The sequence below is a fragment of the Capricornis sumatraensis genome, chromosome 6 (genome assembly GCF_032405125.1).
Source record: "Capricornis sumatraensis isolate serow.1 chromosome 6, serow.2, whole genome shotgun sequence".
Classification (NCBI taxonomy): Eukaryota; Metazoa; Chordata; class Mammalia; order Artiodactyla; family Bovidae; genus Capricornis; species Capricornis sumatraensis.
The window spans coordinates 102,862,261-102,878,741 of NC_091074.1; the positions used below are offsets into that span (position 1 = coordinate 102,862,261).

Here is a 16,481-nt window from a genome sequence, read left to right on the forward strand (position 1 = left end):
ATATATATAAATTATACACTAACTTTTTAAGTATATGATTGAATTGGGTGCCTTTGATTATAGGAAGTTGGAGGTATACTTCGATCTTTAGAAGATGCTCTTACAGAAGCTCAACGAGTTAATACTAAATCTCAAAGTGCCTTTGATTTCAAGAAGAAAAATATGGCAAGTGAAGAGAACAAACGCAAAGAACTGGAGAAAAATATGGTAGAGGTAAGCAAATGAGAAGTGTAATTTAATTCTAGTAATATACATTCCTCCATTCTGTTAATACTTATTGAGTGCCTGCTGTGGACGCAGGGTAATTGTTTAGACTAGGATGTAGCAACTGACAAAATGACAGTAATGAACAAAATGCCTTGTGGGTCTTCATTCCAATGAGGAAAATGATGATAAAGAAAATAAGTGAAATATGAAGTATGTTGTATAGTGGTAACTGATGAGGAGAAAAAAAGCAGTGGATAGGGTTAGTATTGAGCAGAGAGGTGCAGTCTGGAATTTTAAACTGGGTAAACATTAAAGGTCTCATTGGGAGGCTTGTATTTCATTAGATACCTGAAAGTGATCAGAGAAGGATGTAGATAGATTGGGAGGCTCTGGGGGGAGATGTTCCAGACAAAAGAGCAGCAGCTGCCCCAAAGTGCCTAAGGTATTAGGAAAGCAGAGAGATGTAAAGCTGGTTACCACTGAGTAGTAGAGATGGGGTGTAGGATCACATGTGATTTTGCAAAATACATGAAGGACTTTGCCCTTTATTCTGAGTGGCATAGGAAGCTGCTGGAGTTGGTTGAGCACAACGGTGACATTTCAATATTTTGGTAGTACTATTCTTGCTGTTTTGAGGATAAATTAAAGGGAAGAAGTAGAGAAACTAGGTAGTAATTGGTAGTGCAGGTGATAGTCCTTGGATAGATGCAGTAGAAGGTGGAATATTAGAGAAGTGGGATTTTATGTGTACTCTAAGGGTAGGCCAACAGATATACCACGCAGATTTTTTTTTTAATTAAAGTATAGTTCATTGATTTAGAATGTTGTTTTCTGCTGTACAGCAGAGTGACTCAGTTATACATGTATTTTCTTTTTTTTATTTTCTTTTCCATTATGGCTTATCACAGGATATTGAATGTAGTTCCCTTTGTCATACAGTAAGACCTTATTGTTTATCCATCCCATACATAACAGTTTGCACCTGCTAATCCCAAACTCCCAGTCCTTCCCTCCCCTTCCCACTCTTCCCCTTGAAAACAAGTCTATTCTCTGTGTCTGTGAGTCTTTCTATTTTGTAGATAAGTTCATTTGTATCATATTTTAGGTTCCACGTATAAGTGATATCATGATGTTTGACTTTCTCTTTCTGACTGACTTCACTCAGTTTGATAACCTCTAGGTCCTTGGTATCCATTAATCCAGTAGCAATTTTTCATTCTTTTTAATGTCTGAGTAATATTCCAGTGTGTGTATGTAACATCTTTATTGGTTCATCTGTCGATGGACATTTAGGTTGCTTCCATGTCTTTGCTACTATAAATAATGCCCAGCAGATTGGTGTTTGAATATGAAAAAGGACTGAAGGATAACTCCGGAGTTCCGTTGTTGACAGTTTGAAATATGGTTACCATTTGTTGAATGGCGAATAATAGGCTTGAGGAGATAGTTAGACATCTAAGTAAGGATATTGATTTGATAGTTGAAAATATGAACTTTGAATCCAAGTTAGAAATGCAAATCAAAATACATATTTTAGCATGCACCAGGGCTAATGGTCAGACTTCTTTATATATACTCATTTCTTCAGTGATCCCATCCAGCCCTGTACCCCTCAGTACCATCTACATGTTGATGCCTTTCAAACCTATAATTAACCTTGACTCCTTCTTTGAAGGACTCATTTGTCCAGCTATTTAATTGACATTTTTATATGGATGACTTTAAAAAACTTAAAACTTAACATATCCAAAATAGAACTCTTAAATTTTCCTCTGCCTGAGCTACTGAATTTTCCTCATGTAAGTAATGCTGCTGTTCACTCCAGAACCTGGAGTCCTGAATTTTCCTCTGTCTCCCAACCCTGTGGTATCTAATTCATCAACAGATTTTGTTGATTTTAAAAGTATATCCAGAATATCCAGACATATGTGTATATCCAGAATACAGCCACTTTTCAAACCTCTTTCACTCCTCATGTGGTTCATGCCATCACCTCCCAGGAAGGTACTCAGTAGTATCCTCATTAGCTGCCTTTTTTTTTACTTGCTCACTGTGTTCCAGCCGCAGTTCCTCCAATACCCAAGCATATTCCTCAGAGCTTGGCAAGTGTACCATCCCCCTAGTATTTGCATGGTCACACCTTTTGTTTCATTTAAGTTTCTGCTCAAAATGTCGTCACAAAAAGGCCTTTTCTCATTACTCTTAAAATTGTAGTTCCATCCTTTTTTGCTTTATTTGTTTACTATGTCTTCCACCTTAGAAATGTAGGCTCCCTGAGGACCCTGTGTCTTTAATGTCTAGAATAATGCCTGGTACATGGTAAATATCTAAGAAATACCCAGTGAATCATGAATTAAGTGAGCCAAATTTCTGATCACTTTAATGTAAATATGAGATTTTTTTTTTTTTTCTTTTGGTGCAGGTATCTTGTATAGGATTAGATATCTGGTTATTAGAATTTAAGTGCGAGTGTTAGTCTTTCAGTCGTTCCAACCCTTTGTGATCCGATGGACTGTAGCCTGCTAGGCTCTTCTGTCCATGGAATTCTACAGGCAAGAAGACTGGAGTGGGTTATCATTCCCTTCTCCAGGGGATCTTCCCAACCCAGGGATCAAACCAGGGTCTCCTGCATTGCAGGCAGATTCTTTACTTACTGTATGAACCACCAGGGAAGCTGTTCCATAATAATTTAATACTTAAATTTTATGGCCTTTAATAGTTTATAAAAGCATTTTCATATACATGCTCTTAATCCTGAAATTTCTTTTATGCTTGGGGTAGAGTGGATATTATTTCAATATTATAGTTCTAGAATGTGATTTTTTAGTTGTTTCAAGTGGTTTGTTTAAATTTGCAATAATATTTTAACTCATTCTCTCTCAGATTTGACTATAACATGGAATGAAGGTATTTTAGGATAAGAGGTACATTTATCATAAAAATTGAGAAATTTCAAAATGGGAATAAAATATTTAAAATTATGGTTAAATTACCATGTTCACTTCAAATTGGTATGAAATTTGATGACATTAAAGGTATATATGTTTCAGTGTTTTTCTAAAATATGATACTTTCCAATTTCAAACTCTTCCTAAAGGATTCTAAAACTTTAGCAGCAAAGGAAAAAGAGGTTAAAAAAATAACAGATGGACTAAGTGCCCTTCAAGAAGCAAGTAATAAAGATGCTGAAGCTTTGGCCATTGCACAGCAGCACTTTAATGCTGTTTCTGCTGGTCTGTCCAGTAATGAAGATGGAGCAGAAGCAACTCTTGCTGGTCAGATGATGGCCTGTAAAAATGACATAAGTAAAACTCAGACAGAAGCCAAACAGGTAAGTATAGACAATAAGAACTATGTGAATGCAGTTTTTATTTCTTTATTATTATTTTATTTTTTGTGAAGCTCCTTCACACTGTGCTTTGGCAGTTGTTAAACAAAATGTTGAAAATATTCAGATAACTATCAACTATTACATTCTGCTGCTGCTTAGCACCTAAAACAATGAAATTCAAATATACTGATCACTACCTATTGGCAATGTCGGTGTAAGATGCCATAAAGCATAAAATACCTTTATAGATTAATTGAAATTTTAAGTGCAATAAATGTTCTGTTTTCAGCATTGTATGGAATACTTGAGGTTAGCATATTTGTTTTCATCTTTTTGGTATTTTATTGACATTATAAAGTTGAAGTTTTAAGCTTTAATAGAAAAATAAAAACATCATCTTCATTTATATGCCTGCAACACTTAAAACTATAGCATTTCAGTGTCAGACTTACAGCATATACATTTTTCTGTCAATTTAACATCTTCTTCCTGTATACTTTTATTCCTCATCAATACAGTTAGGTGCACAGTTGGACAGCATATATGTAAGTGCAAATATGCATACCTAAGTGAAAAAGAAGGAAGTGATTTCTACCTTTCTATTTTGTTTTTAATTTGATCAGTTCAGTTCAGTCGCTCAGTCGTGTCCTACTCTTTGTGACCCCATGAACTGCAGCACACCAGGCCTCCCTGTCCATTACCAACTCCCGGAGTTCACGCAGACTCATGTCCATCAAGTCAGTGATGCCATCCAGCCATCTCATCCTCTGTTGTCCCCTTCTCCTCCTGCCCTCAATCCCTCCCAGCATCAGAGTCTTTTCTAGTGAGTCACCTCTTCACATGAGGTGGCCAAAGTACTGGAGTTTCAGCTTCAGCATTACTCCCTCCAAAGAACACCCAGGACTGATCTCCTTTAAAATGGACTGGTTGGATCTCCTTGCAGTCCACGGAACTCTTAAGAGTCTTCTCCAACACCACAGTTCAAAAGCATCAATTCTTCAGCGCTCAGCTTTCTTCACAGTCCAACTCTCACATCCATACATGACCACTGGAAAAACCATAGCCTTGATTAGATGGACCTTTGTTGGCAAAGTAACGTCTCTGCTTTTGAATATGCTATCTATGTTGGACATAACTTTTCTTCCAAAGAGTAAGTGTCTTTTAATTTCATGGCTGTAATCACCATCTGCAGTGATTTTGGAGCCCCCAAAAATAAAGTCTGACACTGTTTCCCCATCTATTTCCCACGAAGTGATGGAACCAGATGCCATGATTTTCGTTTTCTGAATGTAGAGCTTTAAGCCAACTTTTTCACTCTCCTCTTTCACTTTCATCAAGAGGCTTTTTAGTTCCTCTTCACTTTCTGCCATAAGTGTGGTGTCATCAACTAATGACAGTTCTTTGATATTAATCTTTGAGCTCATTGATGTTAGTTTTATAAATGTTAAAAATATAGACTTAAATTATAAGATATTTAATATTTGAGCATATATTCATTTATATTCTGAGTAGTATTTTGAGGAGAATACATTGGGAAATGATTGACCTGTTGATATAGTGATCCAAGTAGTCAGTTAAATTTTCAAGGCTGATGTCTCTTAAAACAATCTAAATCTGTGGCCATTTTATCACTAGCACTATCTGCCTCGTATAGCCTGTTTTATGTTTTTCTGTTACAGGCTCAGATGAAGTTGAAACATGCCCAACAAGAATTAAAGACTAAACAGACAGAAATTAAGAAGATGGATAATGGCTATAGGAAAGATCAAGAAGCATTAGAAGCTGTGAAAAAACTTAAAGAAAAACTTGAAACTGAAATGAAAAGGCTAAATTATGAAGGTTTGCCTTTAAAGACATGTTAAATCATTAGGAAGTAGTGATTATTAATAGAAACTTAAAGGAAATAGCAAGTAGGAAATTTTTTTTTACCTCATTAATGTTAATGGGAATAGTATAAAAATTATTTATACTATAATCAGAAAAATATCAAAGCATAAAACAATCCTTTGAATTGAAAGGATGAAAATGGTTTTATGTGTTGAAAATATGTCTACTTGACACTTAATAGAAATTCAAAAGTTAAGTATGCTTTTCTTTAATATTTATCAGGAATTTGCATTTTGCTTTTAGAAATGCTTTGGAAATAGAGATTACTAATATTTTCCTTAAAAAAGTAGAATATTTGAGTTTTTAAAACATGGTTTCAATTTACTTATGGCTTACTGTTCAGAAAACAAGGAGGAAAGCCTTCTGGAAAGGCGCAGGCAGCTATCTCGTGATATCAGTAGACTAAAAGAAACAGAAGAAGCTCTCCTGGCCAGATTTCCCAATCTTCGATTTGCCTATAGGTAAGAGTTGAATCTTGAAATTGAACATGGTAGTAACTAGGATATATTTTTGTATAAAAGATACCGTAAGCTGCTTTTCCTTAATTGTTTTTTCTTTTTTCCTTAAATCTTTATTGAATGTTTCAGATCTGTAGACAGGAAATTCTTGTGAAATTTAAGGTTACTAATGCCACTCATCTCAAAACCAAAACAAGGGGAATTTAATCTTAGTCCAAAAAGTTTCTTTAATTTATTTTTATCATTAATGTTAAATAGCTGTGTTAACATTTTACAGTTTGTTTTATTAATGCTATATGGTTTTTTTCTTGAAATACTTAATATATGTATTACAAAGATTAGAACATTAAAGTTATTTTTGTTACCTTCAAAACATTATGTTTACTGAAAGATCTTTTGATTTTAAAACTATAGTCTATTAAGGATAAATTAGCATACTGTATACATAGTTTAAAAAACCAGGGTACGTTAATTTATAAAAGCTTCATTACTAAAAAGACTTATCAGCTGACAATGCAACAGAACTTCAATTTGTAAAAAACAAAGTGACAACGGAAAACATAAATATTTGTGAAACACAGTAAAAGGTGTGTCTGTAGCTGGACAATCACAAGACATTTGAAATCTTTTAATTTTGTTAAAACTGCTGATTATTGTGCTTTCCATTTAATGTATTGTCAGAAAGAGCTCTTGACTGGTAAAATACAACTTTTTCTATTTTCTTGTCTAAGATTAATTTTTGTCCACTTTTCTGTTTTAGGGATCCAGAGAAGAACTGGAATAGAAATTGTGTGAAAGGACTTGTAGCTTCACTGATCAGTGTAAAAGATACTTCTGCAACCACTGCTTTAGAATTAGTGGCCGGAGACCGACTCTACAATGTTGTAGTAGACACAGAGGTAAACTGATTTTAATTTAAAAAATATATAATTGCTGTTAAAACTATAATAGCTGCTAGCTTGAAAAATCATGTGCTCTTAGAAGAATTGGGTACTTTATTGATGTTTTAAACTTTTTCTAAGGCTAAATGTTGGGCTTCCCTGATGACTCAGCTGGTAAAGAATCTGCCTGCAATGTGGGAGACCTGGGTTTGATCCTTGGGTTGGGAAGATTCTCTGGAGAAGGGAACGGCTACTCACTCCAGTATCCTGGTCTGGAGAATTCCATGGCCTGTATATAGTCCATGGAGTCGCAAAGAGTTGGACATGACTGAACGACTTTCACTTAAGGCTAAATGTTTATCTTTACAGGGTAAAACGATAGAGTTAATGATTTTTTACATTTTATTAACATTATTCCAGAGGAAGTCGTATGCTAACTCCAGAGTCCAGAATGCACATATCCATCTTAGAATTTTGATTGTTCGGGATAGTAGGCACTCAGCATATTTATAAATTCCTAAACTTGTACTGTTTCCATTTAAATGTTTTTTGTTGTCATTAATATTTTTTTCATTTCTAATTGCACAATGTTTTAGGTTACTGGGAAAAAGCTACTAGAAAAGGGGGAATTGAAGCGTCGATACACTATAATTCCACTCAATAAAATTTCATCCAGATGTATTGCTCCAGAAACTCTGAGGATTGCTCAGAATCTGGTAAGTCTTTTTTATATGCTTTGTCTGCATCTTACTGTTGTTTTTTTTTTTAACTGTCCTCTGAAGTAAATTGGGATTTCAATCATATATCAGACCACACAATTTTATTGTTACTGTGCTTTAAAAAGTTAAGATACCAAGAGAATAAAATCAGCTTTTGTGAAATTAGATGGAAAGAGAACAGAAATGTTGGAAGACTAAAATTCCCTTTGATATTTTAGAATGTCTTCTTTAAAAGATTTTTATTGGACTATAGTTGGTTTAAATGTGTTTTGGATATACTGCTAAATGATTCAATTATACATACATGTGTATATCCATTATTTTTCATACTTTTTTTCCCATATAGATTATTATAGAATATTGAGTAGAGTTCCTTGTGCTGTACAGTAGGTCCTTGTTCTCTGTTTTATTTTTGCGTGTTGTGTGTGTTAAGTCACTTTAATCATGTCCGACTCTTTGTGACCCTATGGACTGTAGCCTGCTAGGCTTCTCTGTCCCTGGGATTCTCCAGGCAAGAATACTGGAGTGGGTTGCCATGGCCTCCTCCAGGATCTTCCTGACCCAGGAGTGGAAGCTTCCTCTCTTATGCCTTCTGCACTGGCAGGTTGATTCTTTACCACGAGCGCCATCTGGGCAGTAGAGTTCCCTGTGCTATACAGTAGTAGGTCCTTGTTGGTTATCTGTTTTATTTATACTGAGGATTTGCTCAGTCATATCTGACTGTTTGCAACCCCGTGGACTATAGCCCACCAGGCTCCTCCGTCCATGAGATTCTCCAGGCAAGAATACTGGAGTGGGTTGCCATTTCCTTCTCCACTGTTTTATTTATAGTAGTGTGTAAATGTTAACTCCAATCTCCTAATTTATTACTTCCCCTACATTTTCCCTGTGGAAGCCATAAATATGATTTTTGAAATCTGTGAGTCTGTTTTATAAATAAGCATTTGCTTGTCTGTAAAGCTTTTGATTTCTCTGTTGAAGCTGAATGAGATCCTTCTGTGTAGAGTAATCTCTTCGTTGTAGGTTTTTCTCTTTCATCACTAGGGCTTGTGGCTCAACTGGTAAAGAATCACCTGCAATGCAGGAGACCTGGGTTCCATCCCTGGGTTGGGAAGATCGCTTGGAGAAGGGAATAGCTACCCACTTCAGTTTTCTGGCCTGGAGAATTCCATGGACTGTATCCATGGAGTTGCAAAGAGTTGGACATGACTGAGTGACTCATTTTCACATTAAATATTAAACTTTTGATTTCTGATTAATGAGAATTATAGAACTTATAGAGGGATATATGGATTCTGCAGGGTGTTTTTTCATTCCAGGCACACTTAAACCAGCTATGGTGATAACTGTTATGGAACCATAATCTGTCAGTCTTGCAGAGATGCTTCTCTACTAGAGTTTTTCTAGATTGCCCACCAACCTGTGAACATACAAAGCAGGTAGCAAGGATATGCAGTCAGCTGCTGGGCTAGATCTAAAGTAGTATGGTTTCTAGTGAATAGATGAGTGCAAGGAAATATATTTAAAAGGCTACTGTGGTTGTATAATATTTGGTAAGAACGTGAAACCAGTTTTAACTTTCAGTAGTGATATCAGTATTTGAGCAGGTATTCTAAGTTCATAAGTTGAAAAAACAATTATGTGAAACCTGAAACTGCATGTGTAATTAAGATAATAAATGGATATTCAGTAAATTTCTGAAATTGAGAAGCATATTCAGTAAATTTCTGAAATTGAGAAGCCTTCAATGGAAATTGTTTACTGTCAGAAGAAAGATGAGTATAGAGTAAATAGGTGGTAATTTTGGTTAGTACTTCTTTTACTTTGAAAAATCACCTGAGTCTAGAAGGAAGTTATTCTCATCTGGGGTCAAGTTCCAGTGTTAGAAGTAAGTTGGGGTTTTAAGTAACAACAAAAGTACTTTTACCCAGATCCCTTAGCCACACACACTGAATGGTAACTGCTGTGTCAGAGGACATTGCTGAACATATGTTGCAGAGAGCTGCCTTCATTATGATTTCTGCTACTGCTGCACTCTGTAAAGTATATTCAGTTCAGTTCAGTTCAGTTCAGTTGCTCAGTCATGTCTGACTCTTTGCGACCCCATGAATTGTAGCACGCCAGGCCTCCCTGTCCATCACCAACTCCCAGAGTTCACTCAAACTCACGTCCATCGAGTCGGTGATGCCATATTAGGTTGTTTTAAAAATAGGCTGACGTAGACATTATAAACAAAGGGTGAGAAAAGACAGTTGGATCAAAATAAAAGATTAAGAGATTTTTTAAGTTACTTTTTTACTCCCAATTACTGTTTTCGTTTCTATAACTGGAAGGTAGTTGCTCTAGCATGTTTTATTTGAGTGGAAAAGTATTCACTTTGGGACAACCAAGTTGATAGTTGAAGTAAAACATGTAATTGTGTAACTGTGTTGATCTAGAAGTTGTACTTTAAGAAAGTGTGTTCACAAATAATCCACTTTGAATTTAGAAACTTGATAGGGGCTTCTACTTGATTGAAACTCATGACTGGTATTTTAGCTAAATGTTTTACTTAGATTTTTCAGTGCTTAAACTTGAATTGTTTTTTTTCTAAAAGTGAGTTTTCTATAGCATTTTAGAAAATTCAAAAAGAGTTGTAGTGCTGGGTATGTGTATTAAGTTACTGTTAGTATTTATACTAACAGTTGTGGGCATTATTAGTATTTTATAAAATAGTATTTGAAAGGAAAGGAGTAATATGTATTATGACATATGACATATATGTTTTTTCACAGGTTGGCCCTAATAATGTTCATGTGGCTCTTTCCCTGGTTGAATACAAACCAGAACTTCAGAAAGCAATGGAATTTGTCTTCGGAATGACATTTGTTTGTGACAATATGGATAATGCAAAAAAAGTAGCTTTTGATAAAAGGATAATGACTAGAACTGTAACTCTAGGAGGTGATGTCTTTGATCCTCATGGGACATTGAGTGGAGGTAGGATTTATATCATTTTTTCCTCCTAATTCCTTTGTTCTAAATAGGATGGGGACTTTTTTTTTAATAGGAATTATTGGGGTTGGAATAATTCAGTGTTTTATTCCTAAAGGATTGAGTTTTCATTTGTGACAGTTTACTTATTATTAATTGAGAAATTATACACTGTCATCATCCAGATGGAACTCATAGTCTAATAATCAGTACTATAGCTTTTCTTGCTCACCTATTCTTGTTTTCTCTTTTTTGCCAGATATTCTAGTCACTGGGAAACAAAGTATTTTTATTCAGTGCAATTGTAACTTGACCACCCAGTTTTCCTTTAGGAAACATGTTCACTTCTAATATGTGTATATGCTACTGCTCCTGTCAAAAGTAAAGCAAAACTTTAAATCTGCCCTGAGATGGTGCCTTAAGAAAGGAATTCTTAAGTAGTGACCATGTATTTCCTGTCCTAATATTTGTGACACTGTTTCCATATCCATGTCAAGTGACCATGTGATAAACTAACAAATACTGAACAGTACTTACTGTGTACTAGGCAGTGTTGTAAGCCTGTATGTCCAGTACAGTAGCTACTAGCCACATGTGACTTTCCATTTAAATAAGGTAATTAAAATTAAATAGAATAATTTACTTAATTGCACTAGGCATATTTCAAGGGCTCAGAAACCACAGTGGTTAGTGGGTAATTAGATAGTGCAGATATGGAACATTTCTATCATTCTATAAAGCCCTATGCTAAGGACTTTAATTAGTTCATTTAATCTTTATAGCAACCTTGAAGTAGACATAACTATCTTTTCCATTATATGTTTGTAGAAACTAAAGCATAGAACAGTTAAGAATTTGCTGATAAGTGGCAGAGCCAGGGGTCAGAGTTTAAAGAGGTAGCCTGATTTCACAGTTTGTGCTTTTAACCAAACCAAGAGACTTGGATGCCTCTTGAGTTATGAAGTATCTTAATTTCTTTCTAGTCCAAGAAAACAGTAGCCAATATAATGAGTTTCATGATCAAGTTCCTCAGAGTACACAATAACTAGTATTTTACAGTTGGAAGATAGAGACCAAGTATTTTAAAATATCTAGATTAGAAGGAACATTTTAGATTTCACTGAATTATATGTTCTTGAAATCCCCCCTTAAGTGATGGCAGATATGTAACCCCATGTCATATAAGCAAAGTGTTCATAATAGCATTGTTGATTGACCTTCCTTTCTTCCATCAAACCTAGAGTTTTCTTGACAGCTTAAAACCTCAGCCTGTTACTGCCAGACAGTTATAATGCATGTAAGGTGAAACCAGTTTACTGTGCTGTGTCAAGTTTAGACCACATTACGATATGGTAATAAACAGCTCCCAAATCTCAGTGGCTTACAGGTTTATTCTATAATTATGCTACATCATGTTACTTGTCTCTGCTCCATGTTATTCTCATTATGGGATTTAGGCTGACTGGAAAATAAATCCTTTTTTTGAACATACTTTACACATGGGAAAGGGAAAACACATGGTAAATGATGTGCTCCCTCTTAAAGCTTACTCTCAGAAGAGGCAGATTTCCCACCTCATCGGCTAGAGCAAAGCACATGGCTAAGCCTGATCTTAGTAGAGCAAAAAGTGGTTCTGAGAGGGATCCACCCAGTGAGCAAAGGCAATGATGATTCTGAATAAATAATCCACCACATATAGAGTATTTGTTATCATATATGTATGCCCTAAGATTCAAGTGATAAAATGGATTCTGTAGCTTCATAAACCACTAAAGATTGGCTGTTGAATTATTTCAAGTGTAAATCTCTTACAAAACTGTATTGTTTCCTAAATATATAGCAACTCAGTGTCCAAGGCCTGTTTCAATTTGCCTCTGTCAGGTGCTCGATCCCAGGCAACTTCCATTTTAATGAAGTTTCAAGAACTCAAAGATGTTCAAGATGAGCTCAGAACCAAGGAGAATGAGCTACAGGCTCTAGAAGAGGAATTAGCCAATCTTAAAAACACTGCTGAAAAGTAAGACTTTGGTTGGATTAAGCTGTTATTAAAATTTTTTAAAAATAAATAATAACCTTAGTATTGAATAAGTTGTGAATTGATAACTTATCAGTTATATATATTTTTTAATATAAGTGATGTCTTTGTTTTACAAAATTATGGAAAGTTAATTAAAAAGAAGAAAGAAAAATCAACCAAATATTCCTGTTTTTCTACTGAGATATATACTCTGTTAACATTCTGTGGGGATTAGTGGGGAAACACACAGATGCTTTGAAGGTTGATGCCAGAGGACACTTGAGTCCTTGATTTGAAATGATGTAATATACTGCAGCATTGATTGGGTGTCTGCACTAAGTTTTGCAGCCTTATGGCTGTCCTATACATGTTGAAAATAGCTAGGTTGCCTGTGGAGAAGTTAAACAAGTTTATGTCAAAAGTCACTGCTAAAATTAAAGTGTTTACTTCCAGTGTTCTTTCTTTGTGGGTGTGGATATAGTTATGTGTGTGTACTGTTCAACATTACTTCTGTTTGTGTATGTTACATATTTATGTATGATGAAATATATGTATGCCACATTTTTTTTCATAATTGGGGTCATGCTATTCAATGTAACCCTTTTTGTCTCCTAACATTATTTACTATCGAGTGTCTCATGTGCCAAGTACTCTTCAAAGAACTGGGAATATAGCAGTGAATCAAATAGATAAATTTCTTCCTTTATCTTATTTCCATATGTGAAGTTGGGGCAACAGCCAATATAAAAAGTTAAATTGGTAAAAGGTATGTTAGATAATCTAAATTCTAAGAATAAAAATATAAAATAGGAAAGTGTTGAAAGTTTATATGGAGTGGGCAGGGAAAGCCTTACTGAGAAGATGACTTTTGAATAAACACCTGAATGATGTTGAGTGAACTCATTATGTGGTTATCCAGAAGAGTCTTTAAAAACTTCAGGAGTATAAATGCCACAAACTTAACAAAGTACAGTATTTGAGAGTTTAATCGTAATTTTTTTCTAATCCCTCTGAAGATGGCAAGTGGGAGATGAGATAAACATTTTATTTAGAATTCACAATACTGAATAAAGGTAAGAGAAAATAAAAGATAAAAACTTAAATTTTTTTTGAGGGGTAAACTTTTGGCATTTATCTTCTGAAATTATCAAAGCTTAGAATAGTACTAAGACTTTTTTGGGACACAATATATATATGGAAAAGATTGTTTACAGTAAGTCAAAGTGGCCATTCCCAGATGTAAATTGTATCATAAATGCCCACTTTCAAACATATACATGTAAAGCCTACCTTTTACCTTCATGGACGTATGACATTAATCATAAAATGAAAGAACTTTCTGTGAGAAAGAGATAAAAAGATGTTTCTGAAATGTGGAAGCTCTGTCAAGGGAATGAATTACAAACTCAATTGTAGTCACATTTGGCTTGGAACTGTTTGTTGAGCAGTACTAGGTTGTTTATTCTACAGAGTTGTTTTGTAGACTAATTGTGGCCCTGAGGTCCAGGAAGAAAAGATTTTGAAAAATGAAAGTGGAAGGGTCACCTAAAGCCATTCTTTCATAGACCATATCAGGAAAATAGCTTGCCTTTTTTAAAAACTTTCTTTACATTTTTAAATGAGTTGAAAAATGACTCTGAGTTAAAATTATGGCTTTTTAATTGCTGTCAAGCAATCTCAGACAAGAATACTCAACGGAGTATTTATAAGTTGCTTGTTTTTTGCCCTCAAACCTCGTGATTTTCTAGTTACAAGCAACCTCTGAATTTACTATAATTTAAAATTTCACTTCAGCTGAATTAGCAAAATACCTTCCAAAGCCATAATTTGAAGCTGCCAGAACTGGGGGACAATTAAAGGATCTACAAAAAATACGTGCTTGGTGAATGTTTAAGTTTAGTACTATGTCATTTTGAACCACCAGTCTCCTTACAAAATGGAGGCAGTGTTATTATTTTTTAAAACATTTGAAACTGGGGACTAAGCTAACCAAACTTTTGAAATTTTATATAATTGTTTTATATTCTATTTTTGTGATGGAGGCTGTTATGGAGTTTTTCTTTTAGATAAGGATCAGTGAGAAGGGTTATTTTTAAGGTAACTTATTTATTCAAAGATTATTAGTATTTTCTAAAATTAAGAATATTTCTGTGGATAGTTACTGTTGGTCTTGGTCATTTAGAATACCTTCAGTAACCAAGTCAAACTTGAGTTTAATTGATGTTTCAGAAGTGTGGAAGTCATCAAAATGAGTCTTGTAAAGTGGCATCTTACATTATGTTGTATGAGTTTGTTTTAGGTAAGAGCTGTTTAAATGCATGTCTCAAACATCAGAAAAATTGTCATTTATTATAAACTTATCTTCTTTAAGGTATCGCCACCTAAAACAGCAGTGGGAGATGAAAGCTGAGGAGGTAGATTTATTACAAACCAAGCTTCAGCAAAGCTCGTATCACAAGCAACAGGAAGAATTAGATGCTCTTAAAAAAATCATTGGTAAGTTAAAACATTTTGTGCTAATCTGTTTCAAATGATAACCATACTTTAGGTATTTGAAGCTCTCATGTTTATTGTATGTTTTAATTATATGTAATAATTTTCTGTTAATTTGCGCTTTTTTGTTGGATTGCTCATAGCTTGTTTTTATTGTTCTCATGTGCCACATTATAAATACCTTTTGTGTTATATGCTTGTCTTTTGGTTTTGTTTATGTTTATAGTATTTTTGTTATATGTGTATAACTATCTCTGTCCCTAATTTTAAGAACCTATCTTAACACCTTTAATCAGAATTTAATTGTATTTGGCAGTTTTAAATTTCTTTTATTCCTTAGGACTATTCACAGGCCTATTTTCCCCCACTAATATTTTTATTCTTTTCTTCTCTTTTATAAAATTAAAAATGTATTCACTTCATTCACCTTCCCCACCCCCTGCCTTTGCTGCTGCTGCTGCTAACTGCTAAGTCACTTCATTCGTGTCTGACTCTATGCGACCCCATAGATGGCAGCCCACCCACTCTCCCATCCCTCTGTGACCTAAGATATTTAAGATTCCACATATAAGTGAGATCATATGGTATTTATCTTTCTTTGACTTATTTCACTTTATGTAATGCCCTCAAAGTCCATCCATGTTATTGCAAATGGTAGGATTTCCTTCTTTTTTTATGGTTGAATAGTATGCTGTGGTATGTTTATGCCACAGTTTCTTTATCTATTCATCCATTAGTGGACTCAGGTTGTTTCCATGTTGTAAATAATGAAGCAGTGAACACCACCTGTCTTTTGATAGCCAGTGTAACAGTTGAGGTGATCGCTCTTTGTGGTTTTGATTTCAATTTCCCTTATGATTAATATTGAGTATCTTTTCATTTACCTCTCAGCCGTTTGTACATCTTCTGTGGAAAATGTGTATTCAGGTCCTCTATTTTTTGATTTGATCAGTTTTCTTTCCTGTTGAATCATATGAGTTCTTAATATGGTTTTGATATTAACCCCTTATCAGATAGATGATTTACAAATGTTTTCTCCTATTCAGTAGGTTGCCTTTTAGCTCTGTTGATGATTTGCTTTGCTGTGCAGGAGCTTTTTGGTTGGATGTAGTCCCCCTTGTTCACTTCTGCTTTTGGTGTCAAATTCGAAAGATCATCAACACCTATGTTATGGAGCTTACCACCTGTTTTCTTCTAGGAGTTTCATGATTTCAGGTTTTACCTTCAAGTCTTTAATCCATTTTGACTTAACTTTTGTATGTGGTGTTAGAAAGTGGTCTGGTTTCATTCTTTTGTAAGTGACTGTCCAGGTTCCTTGCAACATTTACTGAAGAGACTGTCTTTTCCCATAACATATTCTTGACTCCTTTGTCATAAATTAATTGATCATGTGTGCATGGGCTTTGTTTTGGGGTTCTTTTATTCAGTAGTTCCATTGATCCTTGTGTCTGTTTTTATGCCACTACTCTACTGCTTTAATTACTCTAGCTTGGTAATATAGTTTGAAGTCAGGGA

General features: G+C 34.7%; 1 protein-coding gene across 1 annotated transcript in view; it reads left to right on the forward strand.

Moving 5' to 3' along the window:
- SMC2 (structural maintenance of chromosomes 2) overlaps positions 1-16,481 on the forward strand; it is a 51,840-nt gene that overhangs the window by 12,205 nt on the left and 23,154 nt on the right. Inside the window, exons 8-16 of the mRNA XM_068973900.1 lie at positions 64-213; positions 3,305-3,538; positions 5,218-5,377; positions 5,769-5,886; positions 6,644-6,782; positions 7,361-7,480; positions 10,258-10,462; positions 12,338-12,473; positions 14,845-14,969. Of these exons, the coding sequence (XP_068830001.1) occupies positions 64-213; positions 3,305-3,538; positions 5,218-5,377; positions 5,769-5,886; positions 6,644-6,782; positions 7,361-7,480; positions 10,258-10,462; positions 12,338-12,473; positions 14,845-14,969 (1,387 nt within the window). The remainder of the gene's footprint in view (positions 1-63; positions 214-3,304; positions 3,539-5,217; positions 5,378-5,768; positions 5,887-6,643; positions 6,783-7,360; positions 7,481-10,257; positions 10,463-12,337; positions 12,474-14,844; positions 14,970-16,481) is intronic.